This window comes from Pristiophorus japonicus, chromosome 4, assembly GCF_044704955.1.
Source record: "Pristiophorus japonicus isolate sPriJap1 chromosome 4, sPriJap1.hap1, whole genome shotgun sequence".
In the NCBI taxonomy this organism is placed as follows: Eukaryota; Metazoa; Chordata; class Chondrichthyes; family Pristiophoridae; genus Pristiophorus; species Pristiophorus japonicus.
Genome location: NC_091980.1, coordinates 254,150,481 through 254,173,082, shown reverse-complemented (window position 1 = coordinate 254,173,082; position 22,602 = coordinate 254,150,481). Strand labels below are relative to the sequence as shown.

The window sequence follows — 22,602 nt, the reverse complement described above, 5'->3', positions numbered from 1 at the left end:
CATACTGGTCAGTGACAACGGGCCATGTTTCACCAGTGCAGAATTTAAAGAATTCATGACCCACAATGGGATCAAACATGTCACATCGGCCCCGTTTAAACCAGCCTCCAATGAGCAGGCAGAGCGGGCAGTACAAACAATCAAACAGAGCCTTAAACGAGTCACATTAGGCTCACTCCAAACCCGCCTATCCCGAGTACTGCTCAGCTACCGCACAAGACTCCACTCGCTCACAGGGGTGCCCCCGGCTGAGCTACTCATGAAAAGGACACTTAAAGCCAGACTCTCGCTGGTTCACCCCAACCTGTATGATCAGGTAGAGAGCAGGCGGCAGCAACAAAATGTAAACGATGGTCGCGCCACTGTGTCACGGGAAATTGATCTGAATGACCCTGTGTGTGTGCTAAACTATGGACATGGTCCCAAGTGGTTCGCGGGCATGGTGATAGCTAAAGAAGGGAGTAGGGTATTTGTAGTCAAACTGTTTGGACAAATTTGCAGAAAGCACCTGGACCAAACGAGGCTGCGGTTCACAGACTACCCTGAACAACCCACAGCAGACACCACCTTTTTCAAGTCCACAACACACACCCAAAGGATCAACGACACCACGCCGGACCAGGAAATCGAACCCATCACGCCGAACAGTCCAGCAAGGCCAGGCTCACCCAGCAGCCCTGCAGGGCCAACAACACGCCAGCCCAGCGAGGGCACAGCCAACACACCAGAACAGACATTTGTACCGAGGCGGTCCACCAGGGAAAGAAAGGCTCCCGACCGCCTCACCTTGTAAATAGTTTTCACTTTGACTTTGGCGGGGAGTGATGTTGTGTATCTGTAAAGCATGCATTCTCATGTTCCGCCACCAGGGAGCGCATCCCCTGAAGTCCCAAGGGATCCCAGCATCCCTTGGGAGCACTGTATATAAGCCAGCCCCTAAGGTCTGTTTCTCACTCTGGAGTATCTTAATAAAGACTGAGGTCACTGTTACTTTAACCTCCCTGTGTGCAGCCTCATCTGTGTTAGGAACACAACAATAACAATCTCCGAAACGCTGATCCCCAAACTCTAGTAATCCGGAATCTCCCTCTAGAAAGAGTTTTATTCAGTCCCCGTAAATCAGTGGCCTTGCCCGTGATAGAGAGGGGGGGATTACATATGACCGAAGTGATCCAAGGAGAACATTTTTTAAAATATTGGTGATTATAAGTGGACCCAAAAGAGAAAATGGTCTGAGGAAAGAGGTCTGTTTGTGTTCTGATGAAGACTCATACCTGAAACATTCGCTCAACTTTCAGTTTCATGCAGAATTACAGTTTTCAATTTTCATTCACCTCATGCAGTGAAAACTCTAGTTATTGATCACCACCTTTGTGCAGGTTTCTTTCTGAATCATGAATATAATACCAGGCACTTTACAGCCTTCCAGGCTGAACATTGAGCTTAACAACTTTCGACCTTAACCACCACTCCCATTTTCTCTCGGACAGCAAGTGCCTGGAAGTGGAGAAGGTGTGGTCTGTTGCTTAGGTTGGGGATCCACTCTCTGTACAAGATCGGTAGAGTGGTCCACACTCCTGGGGTCCACCTGCCTATCTTCCGTCACATTCTTGGGCCATTGAAGCCTTCTCTTTACCAGATTTTCCATGCCTCCCTCCTCACCTGCTATTCTGCTGTGACCAATTACACCTCTTCGGGACCCATCTTTTGTTTCTATTCTTGTCTTTTAACCTCTTCCTGTTCTGATGAAAGGTCATTGACCTGAAATGTTAACTCTGCTTCTCAAGGCTACGGGCGCAGACGGAATCCCTGCTGAGGCTTTGAAGTATGGTGGAGAGGCAGGCACTGCTGGCGTGAATACACGACCTCATCTCTCTCGTCTGGAGGGAGGAGAACATGCTGGGGGATCTAAGGGATGCAGTGATCGTGACCATCTTTAAAAAAGGGGACAAGTCCGACTGCGGCAACTACAGAGGAATCTCCCTGCTATCAGCCATTGGGAAAGTCGTCGCTAGAGTCCTCCCAAACCGTCTTCTTCCCGTGGCCGAGGAGCTCCTCTCCGAGTCACAGTGCGGATTTTGTCCTCTACGGGGCACAACGGACATGATTTTTGCAGCGTGACAGCTATAGGAAAAATGCAGGGCACAGCGCCAGCCCTTATACATGGCCTTCTTCGACCTTACAAAGACCTTTGACACAATCAACCGTGAGGGTCTATGGAGCATCGTCCTCCATTTCGGATGCCCCCAAAAGTTTGTCACCATCCTCTGCCTGTTCCACGACGACATGCAGGTCGTGATCCTTACCAACGGATCCATCACACACCCAATCTACGTCCGGACCGGGGTCAACCAGGGCTGCGTCATTGCCCCAACCCTCTTCTCAATCTTTCTCGCCGCCATGCTCCACTTCACAGTCAACAAGCTCCTCGCTGGAGTGGAACTAAACTACACAACCAGTGGGAACCTGTTCAATCTGCGCCGTCTCCAGGTCAGGTCTAAGACCACCCCAACCTCTGTCGTCGAGTTACAGTACGCGGATGAAGCCTGCATCTGCGCACATACAGAGGCTGAACTCCAGGACATAGACAACATATTTACTGAGGCGTATGAAAGCATGGGCTTTACGCTAAACATCCATAAGACAAAGGTCTTCCACCAGCCTGTCCTCACCGCACAGCACTGCCACCCCAGTCATAAAGATCCACGCGTGGCCCTTGACACCGTGGACCACTTCCCATATCTCGGGAGCCTCCTATCAACAAGAGCAGGCATCGACGATGAGATCCAACACCGCCTCCAGTGCGCCAGTGCAGCCTACGGCCGCCTGAGGAAAAGTGTGTTTGAAGACCAGGCCCCTCAAAACTGCCACCAAGCTTATGATCTACAGGGCTGTAGTAATACCTGCTGTATGGCTCAGAGACCTGGACCATGTACAGCAGACACCTCAAGTCGCTGGAGAAATATCACCAACGATGCCTCCACAAGATCCTACAAATCCCCTGGGAGGACAGGCACACCAACATCAGCGTCCTCGTCCAGGCTAACATCCCCAGCATTGAAGCACTGACCACACTTCATCAGCTCCGCTGGGCAGGCCGCATGGTTCGCATGCTAGACACGAGACTCCCAAAGCAAGTACTCTACTCGGAGCTCCTTCACGGCAAACGAGCTAAAGGTGGGCAGCGGAAATGTTACAAAGACACCCTCAAAGCCTCTCTGATAAAGTGCAACATCCCCACTGACACCTGGGAGTCCCTGGCCCAAGACCACCCTAAGTGGAGGAAGTGCATCCGAGAGGGCACTGAGCACCTCGAGTCTCAACGCCGAGAGCATGCAGAAATCAAGCGCAGGCAGTGAAAAGAGCGTGTGGCAAACCAGTCCCGCCCACCCCTCCCCTCAACGATTATCTGTCCCACCTGTGACAGAGTCTGTGGCTCTCGTATTGGACTGTTCAGCCACCAAAGAACTCACTTCAGGAGTGAAAGCAAGTCTTCCTCGATTCTGAGGGACTGCCTATGATGATGATAACTCTGCTTCTCTCTCCAGCAATGCTGCCCGACCTGCTGAGTGTTTCCAGCATTTGCTGTATTTATTTTAGTTGCTCTTGTGATCTTTAAAACTGATTTCACTGGTTTGGGTTTAACTTATTTGAAGCTGTTTTATATTGCACAAGCCCCATGTTAGGTTCTTGCTGTCCAGGTATCCTACTACAGGTCACAGCTGGGATTCCCCAAGGCTGGTGGCCAGGAAGAGTCATATGTAACAGCCTTCGAGAACCCCCGGCAAGTTTACTTTTGTGATTAAGTACTTGTGCATCAGGGGCTGCCATCAGTAGCATAGGTCTCATGCAATACAAAACAGAGTTGCCAACTCTCACGATTTAATCGCAAGACACGTGATTTGTAATGAAAATACACACCAACTCGTTATCTCGCGATTTCAATGAAAGAAATCATTTTATTTCAACTTCAGATGCGGTAATATAGCTTTTGTAAAGAGCTGTGACCTGTTAGAGATTAAATAAAGCCACTAATGAGGTTTATAAAACCAAAAATAGCAACTCATAGGGCCCAAATTTCCACACGATAAAAAACGGGCGCCCCTCTGAGCTGGGCGCCCGTTTTTCGCGCCTAAAACGGCGCCGGAAAAAAAACTCGCGATTCTGGAGAGCCCTGCAGCTCCTTGTCTGTTTGGCGCGGCGCCCAGGGGAGCGGAGCCTACACTTGCGCCGATTTTGTAAGTGGGAGGGGGCGGGTACTATTTAAATTAGTTTTTTTCCTGCCGGCAACCCTGCGCGTGCGCGTTGGAGCGTTCGTGCACGCGCAGTGTGAAGGAAACATTGGCACTCGGCCATTTTTGTAGTTCTTTGTAGCTGATTAATTTTTGAACATTTTTTAATAAAAGCACATTGCCATCAGCACTGAGGCTTCCTGCAGCAGTGGGAAGGCTTCCTGCAGCCTTCTCACTGTCTCCTTCCCGCCCGCCGTCTGGAACGGCTTCCTCCCCCCCCCCGGCTGCGTTCGGTCGATCGGGCCCGCACTCCCTCCCTCCCGCCCGCCCGCTGTCGGGAATGGCTTCCTCCTCCCCCCCTGCCATCGGGAACGAACGAACGAACTTGTGAGGCTGGCTGAAGCACTTTCACACAGGTAGGAAGATGGTTTATTTAATCTTTTCTTTGCTTATAAATTTTTATTCAGGTTGGATTTATTTGTAGAAGTATAAATAAGGATTTATTGTAGAATTTAATGACTTCCCTCCCCCCCCTCCCCCCCCACCTCGTTCTGGACGCCTAATTTGTAACCTGCGCCTGATTTTTTAATGTGTAGAACAGGTTTTTTCAGTTCTACAAAAATCTTCACTTGCTCCATTCTAAGTTAGTTTGGAGTACATTTTCACTGTGGAAACTTTGAAATCAGGCGTCAGTGGCCGGACACGCCCCCTTTTGAAGAAAAAATTCTGTTCCAAAGTAGAACTATTCTACCTGACTAGAACTGCAGAAAAAAAAATGTAGAGAATTGCGATTTCTAAGTTGGTCCGTTCTCTACCAGTTGCTCCTAAAAATCAGGCGCAAATCATGTGGAAACTTGGGCCCATTAATTCTGACCAAATTTCATGATTTGTGAGACAGTGGAGTTGTATTAATGATGATAAAGCAGCTTAAAGGTGTTGCTCCATTTGAGATGTTTTTGTGTATCCCCACTGAAGAAGCACCAATTCACTGTGCAATAGAATCTACTGTTTGTTTAGTTGGGACTGTGGGATACCAAGGGCCAAGCATTGACTCTCCATGTTTATACTGCTAAATCTGTTTCTTACCGATGACGGAATCACAAGCTAAACCAAGCACCAGTGTAAAAGTGATTCGTTTTTCTCATCCTACACTTGAGTGCTGGGGTTTAACCATTGTGGACCATTCCTCCTGGTATTTTAACAGTTAGTAAATGGAATAATGGGAGATGGCTGCTCCAATGTAAGTTAATGCAAGTTGTGGTAAGTTGATGATTTAAAGGATTAAAATGCGTATGTTTTGGTTTGGGACCCAAAAAATGGTCGACTTCTTGAATACTGGGATGTATGAATCAGCAAGACCAAATGTGAATCTCATTAATGGGACACAGTGTGGTGATCAGGTTGGAGGAATAGTATACATGCAAGGTTCTACTGTACTTATCCCTGTAGAAATTCTAATACCATAGCAAAACTGGAACTGCACACATTTTTACCATAATAGTGCTATATTGAAGAGGCTGTGTCTTTAAATCTTGGATGTTTTGTGCACCTCACTGAAAAGGGCTTTTAGCAATCAAGCAATTATCATTTTTGGAGGAATTGTGGCCTCCTTTGCTATATAATATTGCATGTAGTGCTTTACATGGTTAAATGGGTTGTTACTGTCGATTTTTCTAGCGAATTTGGAACTAGGATACATTCCTCGGTGTCTGAGATTTGAAAGCAGCTTTGCACAGCATGACTGCATCTGGGTGTTTTGATCAGTGAAGTCAAAATGCTGTTAATGAGCCATTTCTTACTTTGTCTGGAAGAAAGATTTTGAGGAAAGCCAACCAGCATGCTAGTTGATCAGCGTTATGCAGCAAGTGGTTAGGATCTGGAATGCACTGCCTGAGTGGGTGCTGGAAGCAGATTCAATCATGGATTTCAAAAGGGAATTGGATAAGTACCTGAAGGAAAAGAATTGCAGGGCTATAGGGAAAGGGCGGGGGAGTGGGTCTTGTTGAAGTGCTCTTGCAGAGAGCTGGCACAGGCTCAACAGGCCGAATGGCCTCTGTCTGTGCTGTAACCATTCTATGATTCTAAGATGCACTGCATCAACTCGCCAACGCTTCTTCAGCAGCACCTCCCAAACCTGTGACCTCTACCACCTAGAAGGATAAGGGCAGCAGGCGCATAGGAACACCATCACCTGCAAGTTCCCCTCCAAGTTACACACCATCCTGACTTGGAAATATATCGCCATTCCTTCATCAGTGCTGGAGCAAAATCCTGGAACTCCCTGCCGCACCCCCTCCCCCCCCCCCCCCCCCCCCCCAACAGCACTGTGGGAGCACCTTCACCACAAGGACTGCAGCGATTAAAGAAGGCAGCTCACCACCACTTTCTCAAAGGCAATTAGGGATGGGCAATAAATGCTGGTCTTGCCAATGATGCTCACATCCCGGAATGAATTTTTTTTTAATTCTCTGATTCTAAAAGATAGCACCTGGCTCCTTTGATTTTTACAAAGTAGCAATAAAATGTTTCCAAGTTTAATATGCACTAAGAAGCCCGAAATGCATTGGACATTTTAAAAATCCTCATTTCAACAGGTGTGTGAAGATTCTTATCCCAAATCAGTGATGGGTTTTGATTGGAACCTTTAAGGTGTTTAAGCTACAAGAAGCTGCCCAGTATTTGATTGTAAATCTATTTTATAATGATTCTATTCAGAATTCAAAATGCAAATTGGATTTCAGATTATGCCAGCTCTTTTGACTGTGCCCACAAAGATGCACAATTTGTTTCATTTTATTTTTAGGGCGGTGGCTTAGATGCATTTTTTGTGGGTTCCTTTAGACTCCATTTCCGTGGAAAACGTGGAATTTTCAAAATTAGTCACATTTTCCTCCTTTTTTAAATATGTCTGCATTGTCAAAATGGTAGCGCTCTCCCTTCAGAGTTGGATGTCGTGGGTTCAAGCCCCATTCAGTATAGAGTAGGCTGGCACCTCTAGCAGGGTGCAGTGTCAGAGGGTGAGACCCTGTCTGCCTGCTCAGATAGAAAGCAAGAACAAAAGAAAGACTTGCACTTGTATAGCGCCTTTCACAACCTCAGGATGTCGCAACATTTTACAACCAATGAAGTATTTTTGAAGTGTAGTTACAATTGAAATTTAAGGAAATGCAGCAGCTAATTTGCACACAGCGCAGTTACACAAACAGCAATGTGATAATGACCACATACTCTGTTTTTTAGTGATGTCGGTTGAAGGATAAACATTGACCAGGGCACCAGGGACAACTCCCCTACTCTTCTTCGAATAGTGCCATAGGATCTTTTACGTCCACTTGGTTTAATGCCTCATGCAAAAGTTAGCACCTCTGACAGTTCAGCACTCTCTCAGTACTGCAGTGAAGTGTTGGCCTAGATTATATGCTCCAGTCTCTGGAGTGGGACTTCAGACAACCTTCTGCCTCAAAAGTTTACAGTGTAAATTGTTATATATATCATAAAAGAGACGACAGCTCCGTTCAAAGAAGAGCAGTGGTGTTCTCCTCATGGCCTGGTCAAGATTCATCCCTCAACCAACACTCCCAAAAACAGATTAATTGGTCATTCATCTCATTACTGTTTGTGGAATCTTGCTGTGCGAAAATTAGCTGCCACGTTTTATTGCATTACAACAGTGAGTAGATGTCAAAAAAGTACTTACTTGTGAAGTGCGTTGAAATGTATTGAGATTATGAAAGGCACTATATAAATATAAATTCTTCCTTCCTGTGTTCAGATATATTTAGTAGGAAAGAGTTGGAGACAATATTTCAATTCTCTTATCAGAATGTTTGTGTGGAAGCCATTAATTATTCTGCAGTATTTAGACTGGCAATTCAGAACAAAGATGGCTTCTCTCTATTCTGTCATTAGCTGTGTCAAAAAACATTTCTGTTGATACATATCTTGCTGGTTTTTTTCCATGCACATTCCCTCCAATATACAGAAATACTAATCTTTTGATCTCTAGGTCAGTTATTTTTATCCAATTTATTTTCTTTCCATTTAATTTGATTAGAAACAGTCAGTGGTTTTGTGATATGATAGGGCAACCTTAAATGATACTCTCTTGGTAAGTTATTCTGTTTTGGTAACTGTAACTATGACCAGGAGAAGCGGTTTCTGTCGCTCTGCTGTTGGGTCTTTGATCTGCTTTGCTGGTGCTGATTGTCATGTTCAAACCAAAAAGCCAAAGGATGTTCAAAGTTCTCATTAGGATGTTTCTGGGCATTGTTCCAGCTGTGAGTCTAGACATCTGAGAACTAAAGAAAAAGCTTATGATCCACCCTTTCTTCTTCATCTTAAATCCAAACAGGGATTCCTCCATTATGTGAAAAAGCATTAGTTGAATTGTCCTTTTGTGAAGCATTATACTTTGTGTAAATAATCAGTCTCTAACTCTGTTTTATACTTAATTTTGAGCTGGACTAATTTAAACTGTAAAGTGTGTGCCACACATTGCTACGTCTAACTTAGCTGGGATTCAAATATGTTTTGTGGAAAGATTTGGATCACTGCTTGGTTTTATCTGAGTACATAGATTGGAGAGTTATATAATCTTTTTAACATTCATTTGTTATATAAAGACAGGGGTTGACTGGATACAGTGCCCCAGGTATCATACAAGTAGATTGACACATTTCTGTCAAGAGTATTATCAAGATACAAAAATTCAGGTGCATCATTAGCTCTAGTAGAATATTGAACTCCCAATTAAATCCCAGCCGTCACCTGTCCCCCTCATCACCAAGTTGAGAGTTTTTCACCCGAGAGAAAATTACAAACTTGGTGACATCAGAATACTTTCAAAAAGGAAAACCAGTCTGAAACAGTGTTAGCTCTCGTCAGATGATCATGGTGTCAAGAGAGACCCGAGACCCGAGACCCAGGTCATCCTACTCTCCCAGTGGTGTAACTGCCAAATGAGGGGCGGGTGGGGGGGGGAATAGATAAAGCTGAAGTGTTTATAGACTTCACAAAAATGATTGATTTATTAATCTCAGCAAAATGTTAAAAGTATGAATCTGGATGTTAGTTCACTATTAGACATAAATCCATAATCTCTTTTATGAAGAGATAAATATTGCTTGCTGATTTACAAGAGACTTCTTAGTAACAGCATTTTTTTTGTCTTGTTACAGATTTTTGAGCTTCAGAACAAATTGCAGGAAAAGTGTAAAACTGTTGATATTATGTCAGCTCAGATAAACCACTTGGAGAAAGAACAAAGTAAATTTTCACAGCTTGCAAGTAAGAATGAAAGTCGACTTGGACACATGCAGGTAAGAGCTTATTGGCACAGATAAGGAATGCTTTGGTATCTGCAGATCCCTCTTAATGGCAGCGTCTGAGAGCCATGCTTATGATATAATTTGCTCTAGAATGTTGAACTACTTAGCCAGAATAGTAAAATAAAAGTCAGAGGAAATCTTGACCAAACTGTACAGTGCTCTGGCCGAACCCTTCCCAGAACTGTGTCCAGTTCTGTTCACTGAGCCACAAGGGTGACATTCAGGATCAAAAGGCAAAGCAGAGAAGAGCTACAAAGCTGAAGTATGAGGAAAGACCCGAGAGGCTCAGGCTTTTTAATTGGGAAAGGATGCAGTTTCGAGATATGTAAGAGAGTTAAGGTTTTGAAAAGATACCAGAATTAGAACAATAGACTGTTATTTCAGGTTTGATTGAACACTAAAGAATATTCTGAATATCCAGCGAGGGTCGAGTGAAAATTGAAAGCATAGTTAATGAGACTTTCAAGATCACAGTAAGAACAGGAAGCAGCACTAATAAAGTCATCAGTGCGATGAAGAGCAAGCTCGGGGAAGGGGCCTGACTAAGATTGGAATGAACAGTGTTCCACTTACCTTTTTTTTAAAAAAACAGTGTATCTGGCACCCATGTGGGTTTCCTTAGCAACACTTTTTATCTGACATTAAGGTGAGAGCAAGTTTAGCCAGAGGGCAGTGGTGGAAAGGGCCTAGTTGGTCTAATGATCAAGGAAGAAGCTGAGGTCCTGGAAACTATTCTGGGTGAGAGGTGTAAAAGGGACTGTGTCCATTGTGGGGAAAAACACTTGAGGCTGTAGAATCTGAACTTGTTAAATCAGCAGTGGGATTCAGACCAGTCACAGAGGTAGGTGGGTAGAAACTACACAGGAGTGGGAGGGTGGAGTGGGGGGGGGGGGAAATAATAGTTAAGATGAGAGGAAATTAGGTCAGAGGGGCAGGAGCAAGCTGTGAGGTTGGAGAATAATAAGGTTGCAGACAGTGGGGGAGAAAGAGATGAGATTGATGGCAGTCTGGGAAATTATAGATTGGTATTGCAGTCCAAAGGTAGATGGGAGGAGTTGAGATAGTTGGGTTCAAGCTTAGCCAGGTAGAGGTCCTTCTGTCAGATGACAAGTGTCAACAACTTTGATGATGTCGGAATTGAGAGAATGGAGAGGTACAAGTTCAGTCCCGTAGCTTAATTTTAAGTAATATTCTGGGTTTTCTGTATACAACATCCTCTCTGATGCCTCTGTTCTAGGCTGAAAAGTCTATGTTTCTCCAGTCCTTCTTCTTAACTTAGACTGTTGCAACTGGGGTTCAGCTTTATAGCTTTTCTATGGGCTGCATCCGCACTTGAATGTGTCCCGTTTCTTAGCGACCAGTATTCAAGGTGTGGTCTGACGAGAAATTACTATCTGCTCTGATGTATATCCTATTGTTTTGGCTATGTAGTTCAGCATTCTATTGCCATTGTTTGTTTGTTTATTGCTGCTCTGAATTGGTCAGAAATGGTTAACATCGAGTCTGCTAAGACATCCTGAGCTATTTTAGCACTATTTATGTATTGTCTATGTTCCCTCCCTATAAATATATATATATTACTTATCACTGTCTACTTTAAATTTCATCTGCCCTCTTATATATTGTGTCCAACTCATTCTGTAATTTCTGAGAGGCCACTTCTCATTCCACTGCCCATCCTAGTTTGGTATCATCTACAAATGTTACCACTTTGCATATGAGTTTCTGAATCCATGCTATTTATGTAAATTAGAAACAATAGTGGTCCTAATACAGAGTCCTGAGGCCCACTCAATACTTTTCTTCTCCCCCCCCCCCCCTCCCTTCAATATAACTCCAAACGAGTACTCATAATTTTGACCCTTTAGCTAGTTTCTTATCCATTCTCTGGTTTACTCTGAATCCCCAGCTTTGAGTTTTTAAGTTAATTAATAGTCTTTCATGTGAAACTTTCGGGAAGTCAAGGTGCATACATTGTAGGATTTACCGCAGTTCACTTGGGTTGCTATTTCCTCAAAGAAGTCAAGGAGGTTGGTCAGGCAGGATGCAGCATTTCTGAATCATGTTGACTGCTATTTACTAGATTGTATTATAGAGATGATCCTCAAGTTTACTCCTGACAATCACTTCCATTTTGCATGGAATGGTAGTAATCTGTCATTACTTGTCTGTCTGGTCACCTTTTTTAAATATGGCCACCACATTAGCCTGCTTCCAATCAACTGGTACCTCCCCAGTGTCCATTGACTCCTTGATAATGATTGATTACGTAGGATTACATAGGAAATACAACACAGAAACAGGCCAATCGGCCCAACCCGTCCATGCCGGCGTTTATGCTCCACTCGAGCCTCCTTCCATCTTTCCTTCTCTAAATAGAAACATAGAAAATAGGTGCAGGAGTAGGCCATTCGGCCCTTCGAGCCTGCACCGCCATTCGATAAGATCATGGCTGATCATTCCTTCAGTACCCCTTTCCTGCTTTCACTCCATACCCCTTGATCCCCTTAACCGTAAGGGCCATATCTAACTCCCTCTTGAATATATCCAATGAACTGGCATCAACAACTCTCTGCGGCAGGGAATTCCACAGGTTAACAACTGTCAGCATTAACCAACCCTCTATTCCCATCTCCCTCTTATGCTTGTCTAGCCTCCTCTTAATTGCATCATGACTGATTGTGTCTCTCAAATCTCCTAGTCTCTATCAACGTTCTAGCATAAATATCTATCCTCAGGGATTTAATTATTTTATGCCTTTTTAGCCTTTCCAGCACTTCCACCTCATATATAACATAATCATTGATTATATTTGGGGTATCTTTGTTTGGTGAGGGCATGCATTCCCTTGTGAATACTTGGAGGAATTAATTATTCAGAATATTTGCTAATTTGTGCTCATCTCGGTTGTGAGCCTGTTTGTATCTTTTATGGCTATCATACCTTCTTTGACTATCCTCTTGCTGTTTGGCAATGAACATTTTTTTTTAAACTTTTATGTTTGGTGCTATACTTTCTTCCAGATCGCTCTCTGCCATTTGATCACCTTTTTATGTCTTTCTACATTTATTTATATTTGTTCCAGTGAGCCCCCCTCTTTCCTTCCTGCAGGATTTTTACAAGCCATTTTTCTTCTTTAATTTGTTTTGCTTTAATTTTTTCCACATTTAATTAATTTGTTAAATCATTTAGGGTTTCTTGAGGTGATCCAAAACTTGGTTTCCCGTGTCCCAACTCGCACCAAGTCCTGTTCACCCATCGCCCCTGGGTTCGCTGACCTACATTGGCTCCTGGTTAAGCAACGCCTTGATTTCAAAATTCTCATCCTTGTTTTCAAATCCCTCCATGGCCTCGCCCCTCCCTATCTCTGTAATCTCCTCTAGCCCCACAACTCCCCCGAGATGTCTGCACTCCTCTAATTCTGCCATCTTGGGCATCCCTGAATATAATCGTTGAACCATTGGTGGCCATGCCTTCTGTTGCCTGGGCCCTAAGCTCTGGAACTCCCTGCCTAAACCTCTCCGCTTCTCTACCTCTCTTTTCTCCTTTAAGCCGCTCCTTAAAACATACCTCTTTTACCAAGCTTATGTGGCTCCATGTCAATTTGTTGTCTCATAATACTCCTGTGAAGCATCATGGGACATTTCACTATATTAAAGATGCTATATAAATACAAGTTGTTGTATTCTTTTGTCTGTGCTTGTTAATTTTGGGAATGTATTTATCCTGTATGCTCAGCATTATATCTCAAAAGGTGTTGCATTGTCTGTTAGTAGTGTTGTTGAACAACTTCCCCCGATCTATTTGCTTTAATAGCTCCCTAATTTTACTGAATCTCTAAATTTTATGTACCTGGCTCCTGGTCTTGGGTATTTCTGACTTTCAGATCATGTTAAACGTTATCATCCTGTGGTTGCTGTTCCCTGAGGGATTATCACTTAACCAGTTTTGTGTACAATTTCTAGATCTTTAATGAATACCACATCAAGATGAACATCATTTCTCATGGCGTCCTTGATGCATTTTTAAAAAGCAGTTAAACTTTACATTTATCAACACTGGCTTTGAACTACTTGGGGATTTCCAAGTTTACATTAGGTTGATTGAAGAGTCTCATTAACCTTCTCACATAAGCTTCCTACCTCCTCAAAGACTAAATTGTCTTCTTCCTTGTATTGACCAATGGTTTAAAGCATACTCATAGTGTTAGCTGACAACTTTTTTGCAATAGAGGTGACAAACCAGAGTAATAGAGGTGACAAACCAGAGTAATTCAGGTGTGTGTGTGTGTGTGTGTGTGTGTGTGTGTGTGATCCAGCTTTCTCCCCACTATCTTCGAGTTTGGATCTGATCCTCAATGATGTAGAATTTCGGTTAACTGGGATGCCGAGTCTTCCTGTCCATCTCAAAAAAAACAAATCCTTCATATTGTGTCAAATATGGTATTTAACTTCTTTTTTGTTTTTCTCTTTGTAGAAAATGTTGGCTAGTCAGACAGATAAACTGATAAATATTGATCAAGCATCACAACAGGCATACCAAAAACAGGAGGAGACTGTTCGAGAGGTGAAAGCTGTGAAAGAATCTGTAGACCAGCTCGAAACCCGAATGCGACAGCTGGAACTGACTGGCAGAACTGCTGGAACAGGCACAGGAGCAGCGAGCATGAGTGAGTACAGGACCATTGCTCCATTCCATTAGCTAATGTCACCTGTTGTCTAAACCTTTGCTGAAGTTTAGGAGCAGCACAACTAATCCTACAACTCATCATCACCATAGGCAGTCCTCGGAATCGAGGAAGACTTGCTTCCACTACTAAAGTGTGTTCTTTGGTGGCTGAACAGTCCAACACGAGAGCCACAGACCCCGTCACAGGTGGGACAGACATTCGTCGGGGGAAAGGGGGGTGGGACTGATTTGCCGCACGCTCCTTCCGCTGCCTGCACCTGACCTCTTCATGCTCGCAGCGTTGAGATTCGAAGAGCTCAGCACCCTCCCGGATGCATTTTCTCCACCTAGGGCGGTCTTCGGCCAGGGTCTCCCAGGCGTCAGTGGTGATGTCCTACTTCACCAGGGAGGCTTTGAGGGTGCCCTTGTAACGTATCCGCTGCCCACCTTTGGCTCGTTTGCCATGAAGGAGCTCCGCGTAGAGCAATTGCTTAGGGAGTCTCATGTGTGGCATGTGAACTAAGTGGCCTGCCCAGCGAAGCTGATCGATTGTGGTTAGGGCTTCAATGCTGGAGATGTCCCACAACTAATGGAGGGTTCACAGCCTAGGGCCAATTTTTGGAGGAGTTATGCACCATAATTAAAATCGTTACAAATTTATTTGTTTAAAGGCTAGATATTGCCACAGCAATGGTTTCCTTATAGTAGCTTTTTAAATAAAAACATTTTTATTGATCTGTCTCCCTGATCTTGAGCGGGCTATTATTTTATAATCTGGTCCCCAAAATATTGTGCATTTTATATAGCACAGTAAGGAGCTTATTATTTTTTATTAATGAATCATGATTGTAAACAAGTTATTAAGTAAATAGATCATACTGCTGCAAAAATTGCTTAGCTCAAATAAAAACTTTAAGTCTTAAAATATTTTCTTCTTGCAGCTGCATTAGAAAACCAAGTAAAGAGGCACGACGGCCTACTCAGTGTCCACGATGTACGGCTAGCAGATATGGACCTACGTTTTCAAGTGCTAGAAACTGCAAGCTACAATGGAAGACTGATTTGGAAGATCCGAGATTACACACGCCGAAAGCAGGAGGCTGTTAGCGGAAAAACGTTGTCCTTGTATAGCCAGCCATTTTACACAGGATATTTTGGCTACAAGATGTGTGCTCGAGTTTACCTGAATGGAGATGGTATGGGCAAAGGAACTCACTTATCGCTGTTTTTTGTGGTTATGCGGGGAGAGTATGATGCACTATTGCCGTGGCCCTTCAAACAGAAAGTAACGTTGATGTTGTTGGACCAAGGACCAGCGAATCGCCATTTAGGTGATGCCTTTAAGCCGGATCCCAACAGCAGTAGTTTTAAGCAGCCAGTAGGAGAGATGAATATTGCTTCAGGCTGTCCGCTCTTTGTTGCACAGACTGTCCTGGAAAGTGGGCCGTATATTAAAGATGACACTATCTTCATTAAAGTAGTTGTTGATACCTCAGACTTGCCAGACCCGTGACCCATTAATGTCAACCACGAGGGGAATAAAAATAGCAGAACAGAGTCTGCACCAGTGGAGCACGGCGTTGTTGATTTTCAACAGCAGGACATTCCTCCCAGCTGGTCACCGAGGGCTTGAGCGATTCACTTGACCATCTGAAGGCCAAGGGCTTTGCCTCTCACAATGAAAGAGATTGTGCTGGAATGACACCGATAACTTTATAACATCAATATTTTGTAGTAATTGATCATTCTGTGGGGTACATCAGGAGCTATTAAATACAGACTTCTGAAATGACAGCTGACAGCATTGACTGTCCAATCAAACCCATAAGGGGAGTTGCAGCTGGAACCATGAAAAGCATTGTAGCATGTTTTTTTTGTTAGCATTACAATCTGGGCACTCTGTGTGCTACAACAATGTGGCCAAAATGTGCTTTACATTCTTTCTTTTGTCTAGCTTCAAGTGAATTGGGTTCAGATATGAGTTATGGTAAAGGGAATCTCCAGAGTTGCAACACTGTGACTCCAGGTCATTGTAAAATTCCCCAGTCATTTCTCCAGTTCCAATTAGTTGAGCTGCTGTTGCTTTAGGGGGAGGGGCGACAGGGAAACCTGGCTGCAAGATGAGATTGAGTCAAACAGGTTCCTCCAGTTTCATGTATTTCTTTCTAGGAGTAAGACAGTCATTTAAAAAAGGCTTCAGATTGAATGGAAAATAGGAAAATATTTAGTTCATGTTCGTGGACTTATGACATTGTCATTTCTTAGTGTACTTATTCTGAACTAAGAACTTTGGGGATAACCAGATCTGATCAGGTTCTCATTAATGTTAGGGTGTTGCAGTGAAAGACAATGATATAATTTATCATGCAGTTTGGTATCAACAAATGTCACCCTAAGAAACTAATCATATCTAGTTTGCCCCTTTTAGTAAGTCAGTTATCAATGTAGTCTCCCTGTCCCAGCTGCAGAAAGATCTCCATGAAGAAATCCACAGGCAGGATCATTCCGTTCATGCACTCTTACTGCAGAAAACTCTCTGTGAGGGGTACATGACCAGGGGAGTCTCATTCCTCCTGAAAGGAGTCATATGTGACAGTATATAGAAAAATATTGAAACACATCATTGTGGTGTGATGACGCATAGTACAAGTTAGGATCACATTTATGGTGTGGCTGGAATGGCAAGGCCACTTAACCATGAAGTCCATTTTCAAGGAAAATTGCCAATAATCAGCCCTTCACAGTGGCCTTGTATAGTTTGTACTGAAGTAGAACCATTTGAGTAGGGAGTGCACATTCAACTTGAATTCAGTTGTTTCCAAATGTATAACTAAAGATGTATATTTCTTCCATTCACCTCTGACCTGCCTTAGTGTCATATGACACAGCTCATTCAGACTATGCTATATTCTCAAAAAAATACAATTGATTCCCCTGATGGTTGGATGGGTAAATGCACTCCGTAATGTGGTATTAAGCCTTCAAACTGGGAAGGTTCCCAGGTCAATCCCTAGCCAGTGCTGAATTATCTGATGAGCAGTGGACAACAGTTGGCATCAGTGTCTCCAGCCTGGAAAGATAAAAGAATTGGCCACAGTTTCCACTCAGTATCATTTATCCAGTGATTCCTGCTGGAAAGTACTAATGTGAATGTGCTCGGGTATGAAGCCTTCCATGGTCAGTTAGCCTGCTGAGTCTTGCTGTCTAGGCTTCATAAAGAATGGCCACTTGAGTGAGGGCTAGCAGCACATGTGGACCCATAGCCAGCATGAATCATGACGTTCAAGTGAGGAAAGAAGATACCTTTTTTTAAATCCATTATTCATTTAATTATTGGGATGGCTCTTGAAATGAGGGGTGGCCATGAAGTCTGCAGGTATCATTCCAATCCTATGATTGAAAATCTAGGCTGACACTCCAGGGCAGGACTAAGGGAGTGCTGCTCTGTCGGAGGTGCCGTCTTTCAGGAAGATTGGATTACTCCTACTTGCACTTGTGTTGCTTTCAATCTTGTTTTACATAAGCATCCAAAAATGTTTGATCCAGAATACCATTGTACCAAATTACTGCCTTGTTTATTGCAAATCTACCACTGAGCTGTGACCTTGTCACTAGTGTGCAAGTAAGGATTTGATTGCAATACTAAATCAGTTTGGTCTATTCAAATCCTGATTAAAGGAATGAGCCTTTGGAGATTCCTTTTCAGTAGCTCTCTGTTGTGACTTTAATTGTATGTAGTGAAAGGATCGTCACCATAGGTGCTTATACACTGGTGCTTGTTTATGTCGTTTTCTGGAGATTAGTCTCTATTAACTGTCTCTCCACGTTTACATTGCTAAATCTCCCTCTCTTATCTATGTGGCAAAGTCATAGACCCATAAAAAACTCGGTTTATGAATCTGCTGCCAGAACAAGAAAGCCGGAGTTAGCGCTGGAAATGTAGCGAGTTGAGATTTAGCGCTGGAAATGGATGCTGGAATCCAAGCTAAACAAGAAACCAGTGTACAAGAACCTTGTAAAGAATGAGCTGACAAAACAGTGAAAGTGTCATGATGACCCAGAATGTCACTACTGTCACTGCAGTGCACCCCCTAGATATTGTGTTCAATACTGAGAATCTATAGACCACAATCATTTCAATAAATTATTTTGTTCAGTTTTTCAGATTATTGCAATGTTTACCTTATAACTAATGTAACCTCAACTTTTATTTTCATTTTATTGAAAATTCTATTATTTAATGACTGGCAAGTTTGGTTGGCTGGGTGTGTGTGTTGATTTTGTAATTATTATTATTCACACTGGAAGGCACCAGTGATGTTACATTTTTGTAAGACCTTTTTTCCCTGTCTGGTTGTTGAAATCTTTGCCCTCCTATGTCACTACCAGTGGCTTTGAGACGACAATTGTTTGAGAATTGAAAGGTTTTATTATTTCTGGAGAACTGCCATTTCAATAAATAATCATACCTCAAAAGTAAACTTCTCTACACCAATCAGCCAAAAATAATAAATGTTATCCATTGTCTCTTATAAGCAGTACAACAACAGCTATTTACATTTATATAGCGCCTTTAACTTAGTAAAACATCCCAAGGCCCTTCACAGGTGCGTTATCAAACAAAATTTGACACTGAGCCATATAACGAGATATTAGGTCAGAAAAGAGGTAAGTTTTAAGGAGTCTTGAAGGAAGAAAGAGAGGTGGAGAGGTTCGGGGAGGGAATTCCAGAGCTTGGGGCCTAAACAGCTGAAGGCACGGTCACCTGTGGTGGAGCGATTAAAATCAGGAATACAGAAGATGCCAGAATTGGAGGAGCGCAGATATTCGGAGGGTTGTAGAGCTGGAGGAGATTACAGAGATAGGAAAGGGCGAGGCCATGGAGGGATTTAAGAACAAGGATGAGAATTTTAAAATCGAAGCGTTGTTTAACCGGGAACCAATGTAGGTCAGCGTGCGCAGGGGTGATGGGTGAGCGGGACTTGGTGCGAGTTAGGATACGGGCAGCAGTGAGTTAAGATAGGGGCAGCAGAGTTTTGGATAAGTTTATGCCATGTGAGCTGTGGCTCGGTGAATAGCACTCTTGCCTCGCAGTCAGAGGTTGTGGCTTCAAGCCTCACTCCAGAGACTTGAGCACAAAAATCTAGGCTGACACTCCAGTGCAGTACTGAGGAAGTGCTGCACTGTCTTTCAGATGAGACGTTCAACCTAGGCCTTCATCTGCTCCCTCAGGTTGACGTAAAAGATCCCATGGCACTATTTGGAAGAAGAACTGGGGAATTATCCCCGGTATCCTGGTCAATATTTATCTCTTAACCAACATCGCTAAAAACAAATTATCTGGTTATCTGTTTGTGGGAGCTTGCTATGCACAAATTGGCTGCCGCATTTCCTACGTTATACCAGTGACTACACTTCAAAAGTACTTAATTGACTTTGGGACATCTTGAGGATGTGAGCAGCACTATATAAATACAAGTTATATTTTTAATGGAGTGTGGAAGATGGAAGGCTGGTCAGGAATGGGTTGGAATAGTCAAGTCTAGAGGTAACAATGGCATGGATGAAGGTTTAAGCAGCAAATGAGCTGAGGAGGGGCAGAGTCAGATGTTATCGAAGTGGAAATAGGCGGTTTTACTGATGGCGCAGATATCTGGTCGGAAGCTCATTTCGGGATCAAATACGACACAAGGTTCAGCCTGTGACAGTTGGCAGGTGGCTAGGGAGTGGAATTTGTAGCAGGGACCGAAAACAATGACTTCGGTTTTCACAGTATTTAGTTAGAGGAAATTTCTGCTCATCCAGAACTGGATGTTGGACAAGTAATCTGACAATTTAGAAACTGTGGTGGGGTCAAGGAAAGTGGTGATGAGGTAGAGCTTGGTGCCGTCAGCGTACATGGGGAAATTGGCGCTTGTTTTCAGATGATGTCGCCGAAGGGCAGCATGGAGATGAGAAATAGGAGGGGGCCAAGGATAGATCCTTGGAAAACACCAGAGGTAATGATGTGGGAGCGAGAAGAGAAGCCATTGCAGGTGATTCTCTGGCTACAACTGGATAGATAAGAATGGAACCAGTCAAGTGCAGTTCCACCCAGCTGGACCAGAGTTGAGAGGCGTCGGAGATGGATGGAGTAGTCAACCATGCCAAAGACTGCAGGTAGGTCCAGAAAGATGAGGAGGGATAGTTTACCACTGTCGCAGTCACATATGATATCATTTGTGACTTTGATAAGAGCCATTTCGGTACTATGGCAGGGACGGAAACCGGATCGTAGGACTTTGAATATGGAGTTCCAGGAAAGACGGGCACAGAGTTAGATGGTGACAACACGTTCAAGAACTTTGAAGAGGAAAGGGAGGTTAGAGATGGGCGAGTGGTCTAGGGTTTTTTTTTTGAAGAGGGGAGATGATAGCAAATTTGAAGGGGTTGACAGTACCTGAGGAGAGAGAACCGTTAACAGTATCAGTTAACATGCGGGCCAGGAAGGGAAGTTGGATGGTCAGCAGTTTAGTGGGAATAGGATCACGGCAACAGGAGGTGGGTCTGATAGACAACATGAGCTCAGAGGGAATGAGTACACTGCAATCATTTTTAAAACCCATGTAAAATGAATTGGAAAGTATTTACCAGAAGTGAAATAAATACAGATAAACAGAACTCTGGTACATAGTTCTATTATTATTCAAATCCGGAAGAAGAAAACTATTCATAATGTTACACGTTATTGAGCTATTTTGGAATAAAGTGGCTTTACATCAAAATGCCAGAATCGGTGCTCTTGGTATTCTTTTTCGTTTTAAATACAGCCATTACCCCCATTATCAGATTTGCAGATTTTGTCTGAACTATCATTGATATTTTCACTGATAATCATGATCACTAATTGAGATTGCAAAAGAAATATTAGGCACTTTCGACTGCGAATCAAGCAATATTATTGTTCAGGGGTTCATCACAAGCTCTCTGAGTTTATAACTGTTGTGAATGCTGAGGTGATCAACATAATAGAAATCCTATTGTGGATCCATATTTTTAGAAAATATGCACAGTGGAGTCGTAAGTGCTCATTCTGTTTTGCTGGTGGATGCTGTAAACTCCGTGTGATCTATGTAGTTGCTGTTCATGTTTGATGGATTAATGATTATCTGTAATTACTCCAGGCATTATGATGAAAAGCTGATTTCTGAGGAATAATAAGGTTAGTATAAATATAGCAATAATAGTTCAACTGAGTGATCTGTCAAACCTCATGCCTCATATTTACAACTATTCGGAGTTACCAAGCAATCTTGTTAGAAACATAGAAAATAGGTGCAGGAGTAGGCCATTCGGCCCTTCGAGCCTGCACCACCATTCAATATGATCATGGCTGATCATTCTCTCAGTACCCCTTTCCTGCTTTCTCTCCATACCCCTTGATCCCGTTAGCTATAAGGCAACATCCAACTCCCTTTTGAATATATCTAATGAACTGGCCTCAACAACTTTCTGCGGTAGGGAATTCCACAAGTTCACAACTCTCTGAGTGAAGAAGTTTCTCCTCATCTCGGTCCTAAATGGCTTACCCCTTATCCTTAGACTGTGTCCCCTGGTTCTGGACTTCCCCAACATCGGGAACATTCTTCTGCATCTAACCTGTCCAGTCCCATCAGAATTTTATATGTTTCTATGAGATCCCCTCTCATTCTTCTAAATTCCAGTGAATACAGGCCCAGTAGATCCAGCCTTTCTTCACATGTCAGTCCTGCCATCCCGGGAATCAGTCTGGTGAACCTTCGCTGCACTCCCTCAATAGCAAGAATGTCCTTCCTCAGATTAGGAGACCAAAACTGAACACAATATTCCAGGTGAGGCCTCACCAAGGCCCTGTACAACTGCAGTAAGACCTCCCTGCTCCTATACTCAAATCCTCTTGCTATCAAGGCCAACATATCCCCCTTTGGCTTCTTCACTGCCTGCTGTACCTGCATGCCAACTTTCAATGACTGATGAGCCATGACACCCAGGTCTCGTTGCACCTCCCCTTTTCCTAATCTGTCACCATTCAGATAATATTCTGCCTTCCTGCTTTTGGCCCCAAAGTGGATAACCTCACATTTATCTACATTATACTGCAGAGAGAGAGCGCGCATGCACTGTCCACATCACTTTCCATCATACCCCCTCCCCCAGTGGGACTGGAGACCCTCCCCCAGTGAAAGCCCTTCCCCAGTGAGTGAAGCCCCTCCCCTCGTGGCACAGGCCCCTCCCCCAGATTGAAGCCCATCCCCCAGTGACATGGGCTCCTCCCCCAGTGACTGGAGCCCCTCCCCCGGTGGGACCGGAGCCCCTCCCCCGGTGGGACCGGAGCCCCTCCCCCGGTGGGACCGGAG

The 22,602-nt window shown here is 43.7% G+C and overlaps 1 protein-coding gene across 2 annotated transcripts in view; it reads left to right on the top strand.

The window, feature by feature from the left end:
• traf3 (TNF receptor-associated factor 3) overlaps positions 1–18,391 on the top strand; it is a 116,726-nt gene extending 98,335 nt beyond the window's left edge. For both annotated transcript variants that reach the window (XM_070879338.1, XM_070879337.1), the window contains 3 exons: positions 9,410–9,550; positions 14,036–14,228; positions 15,169–18,391. In XM_070879338.1, the coding sequence (XP_070735439.1) occupies positions 9,410–9,550; positions 14,036–14,228; positions 15,169–15,740 (906 nt within the window). In that variant the 3' untranslated portion in view covers positions 15,741–18,391. The remainder of the gene's footprint in view (positions 1–9,409; positions 9,551–14,035; positions 14,229–15,168) is intronic.
• Positions 18,392–22,602: the final 4,211 nt, after the last annotated feature.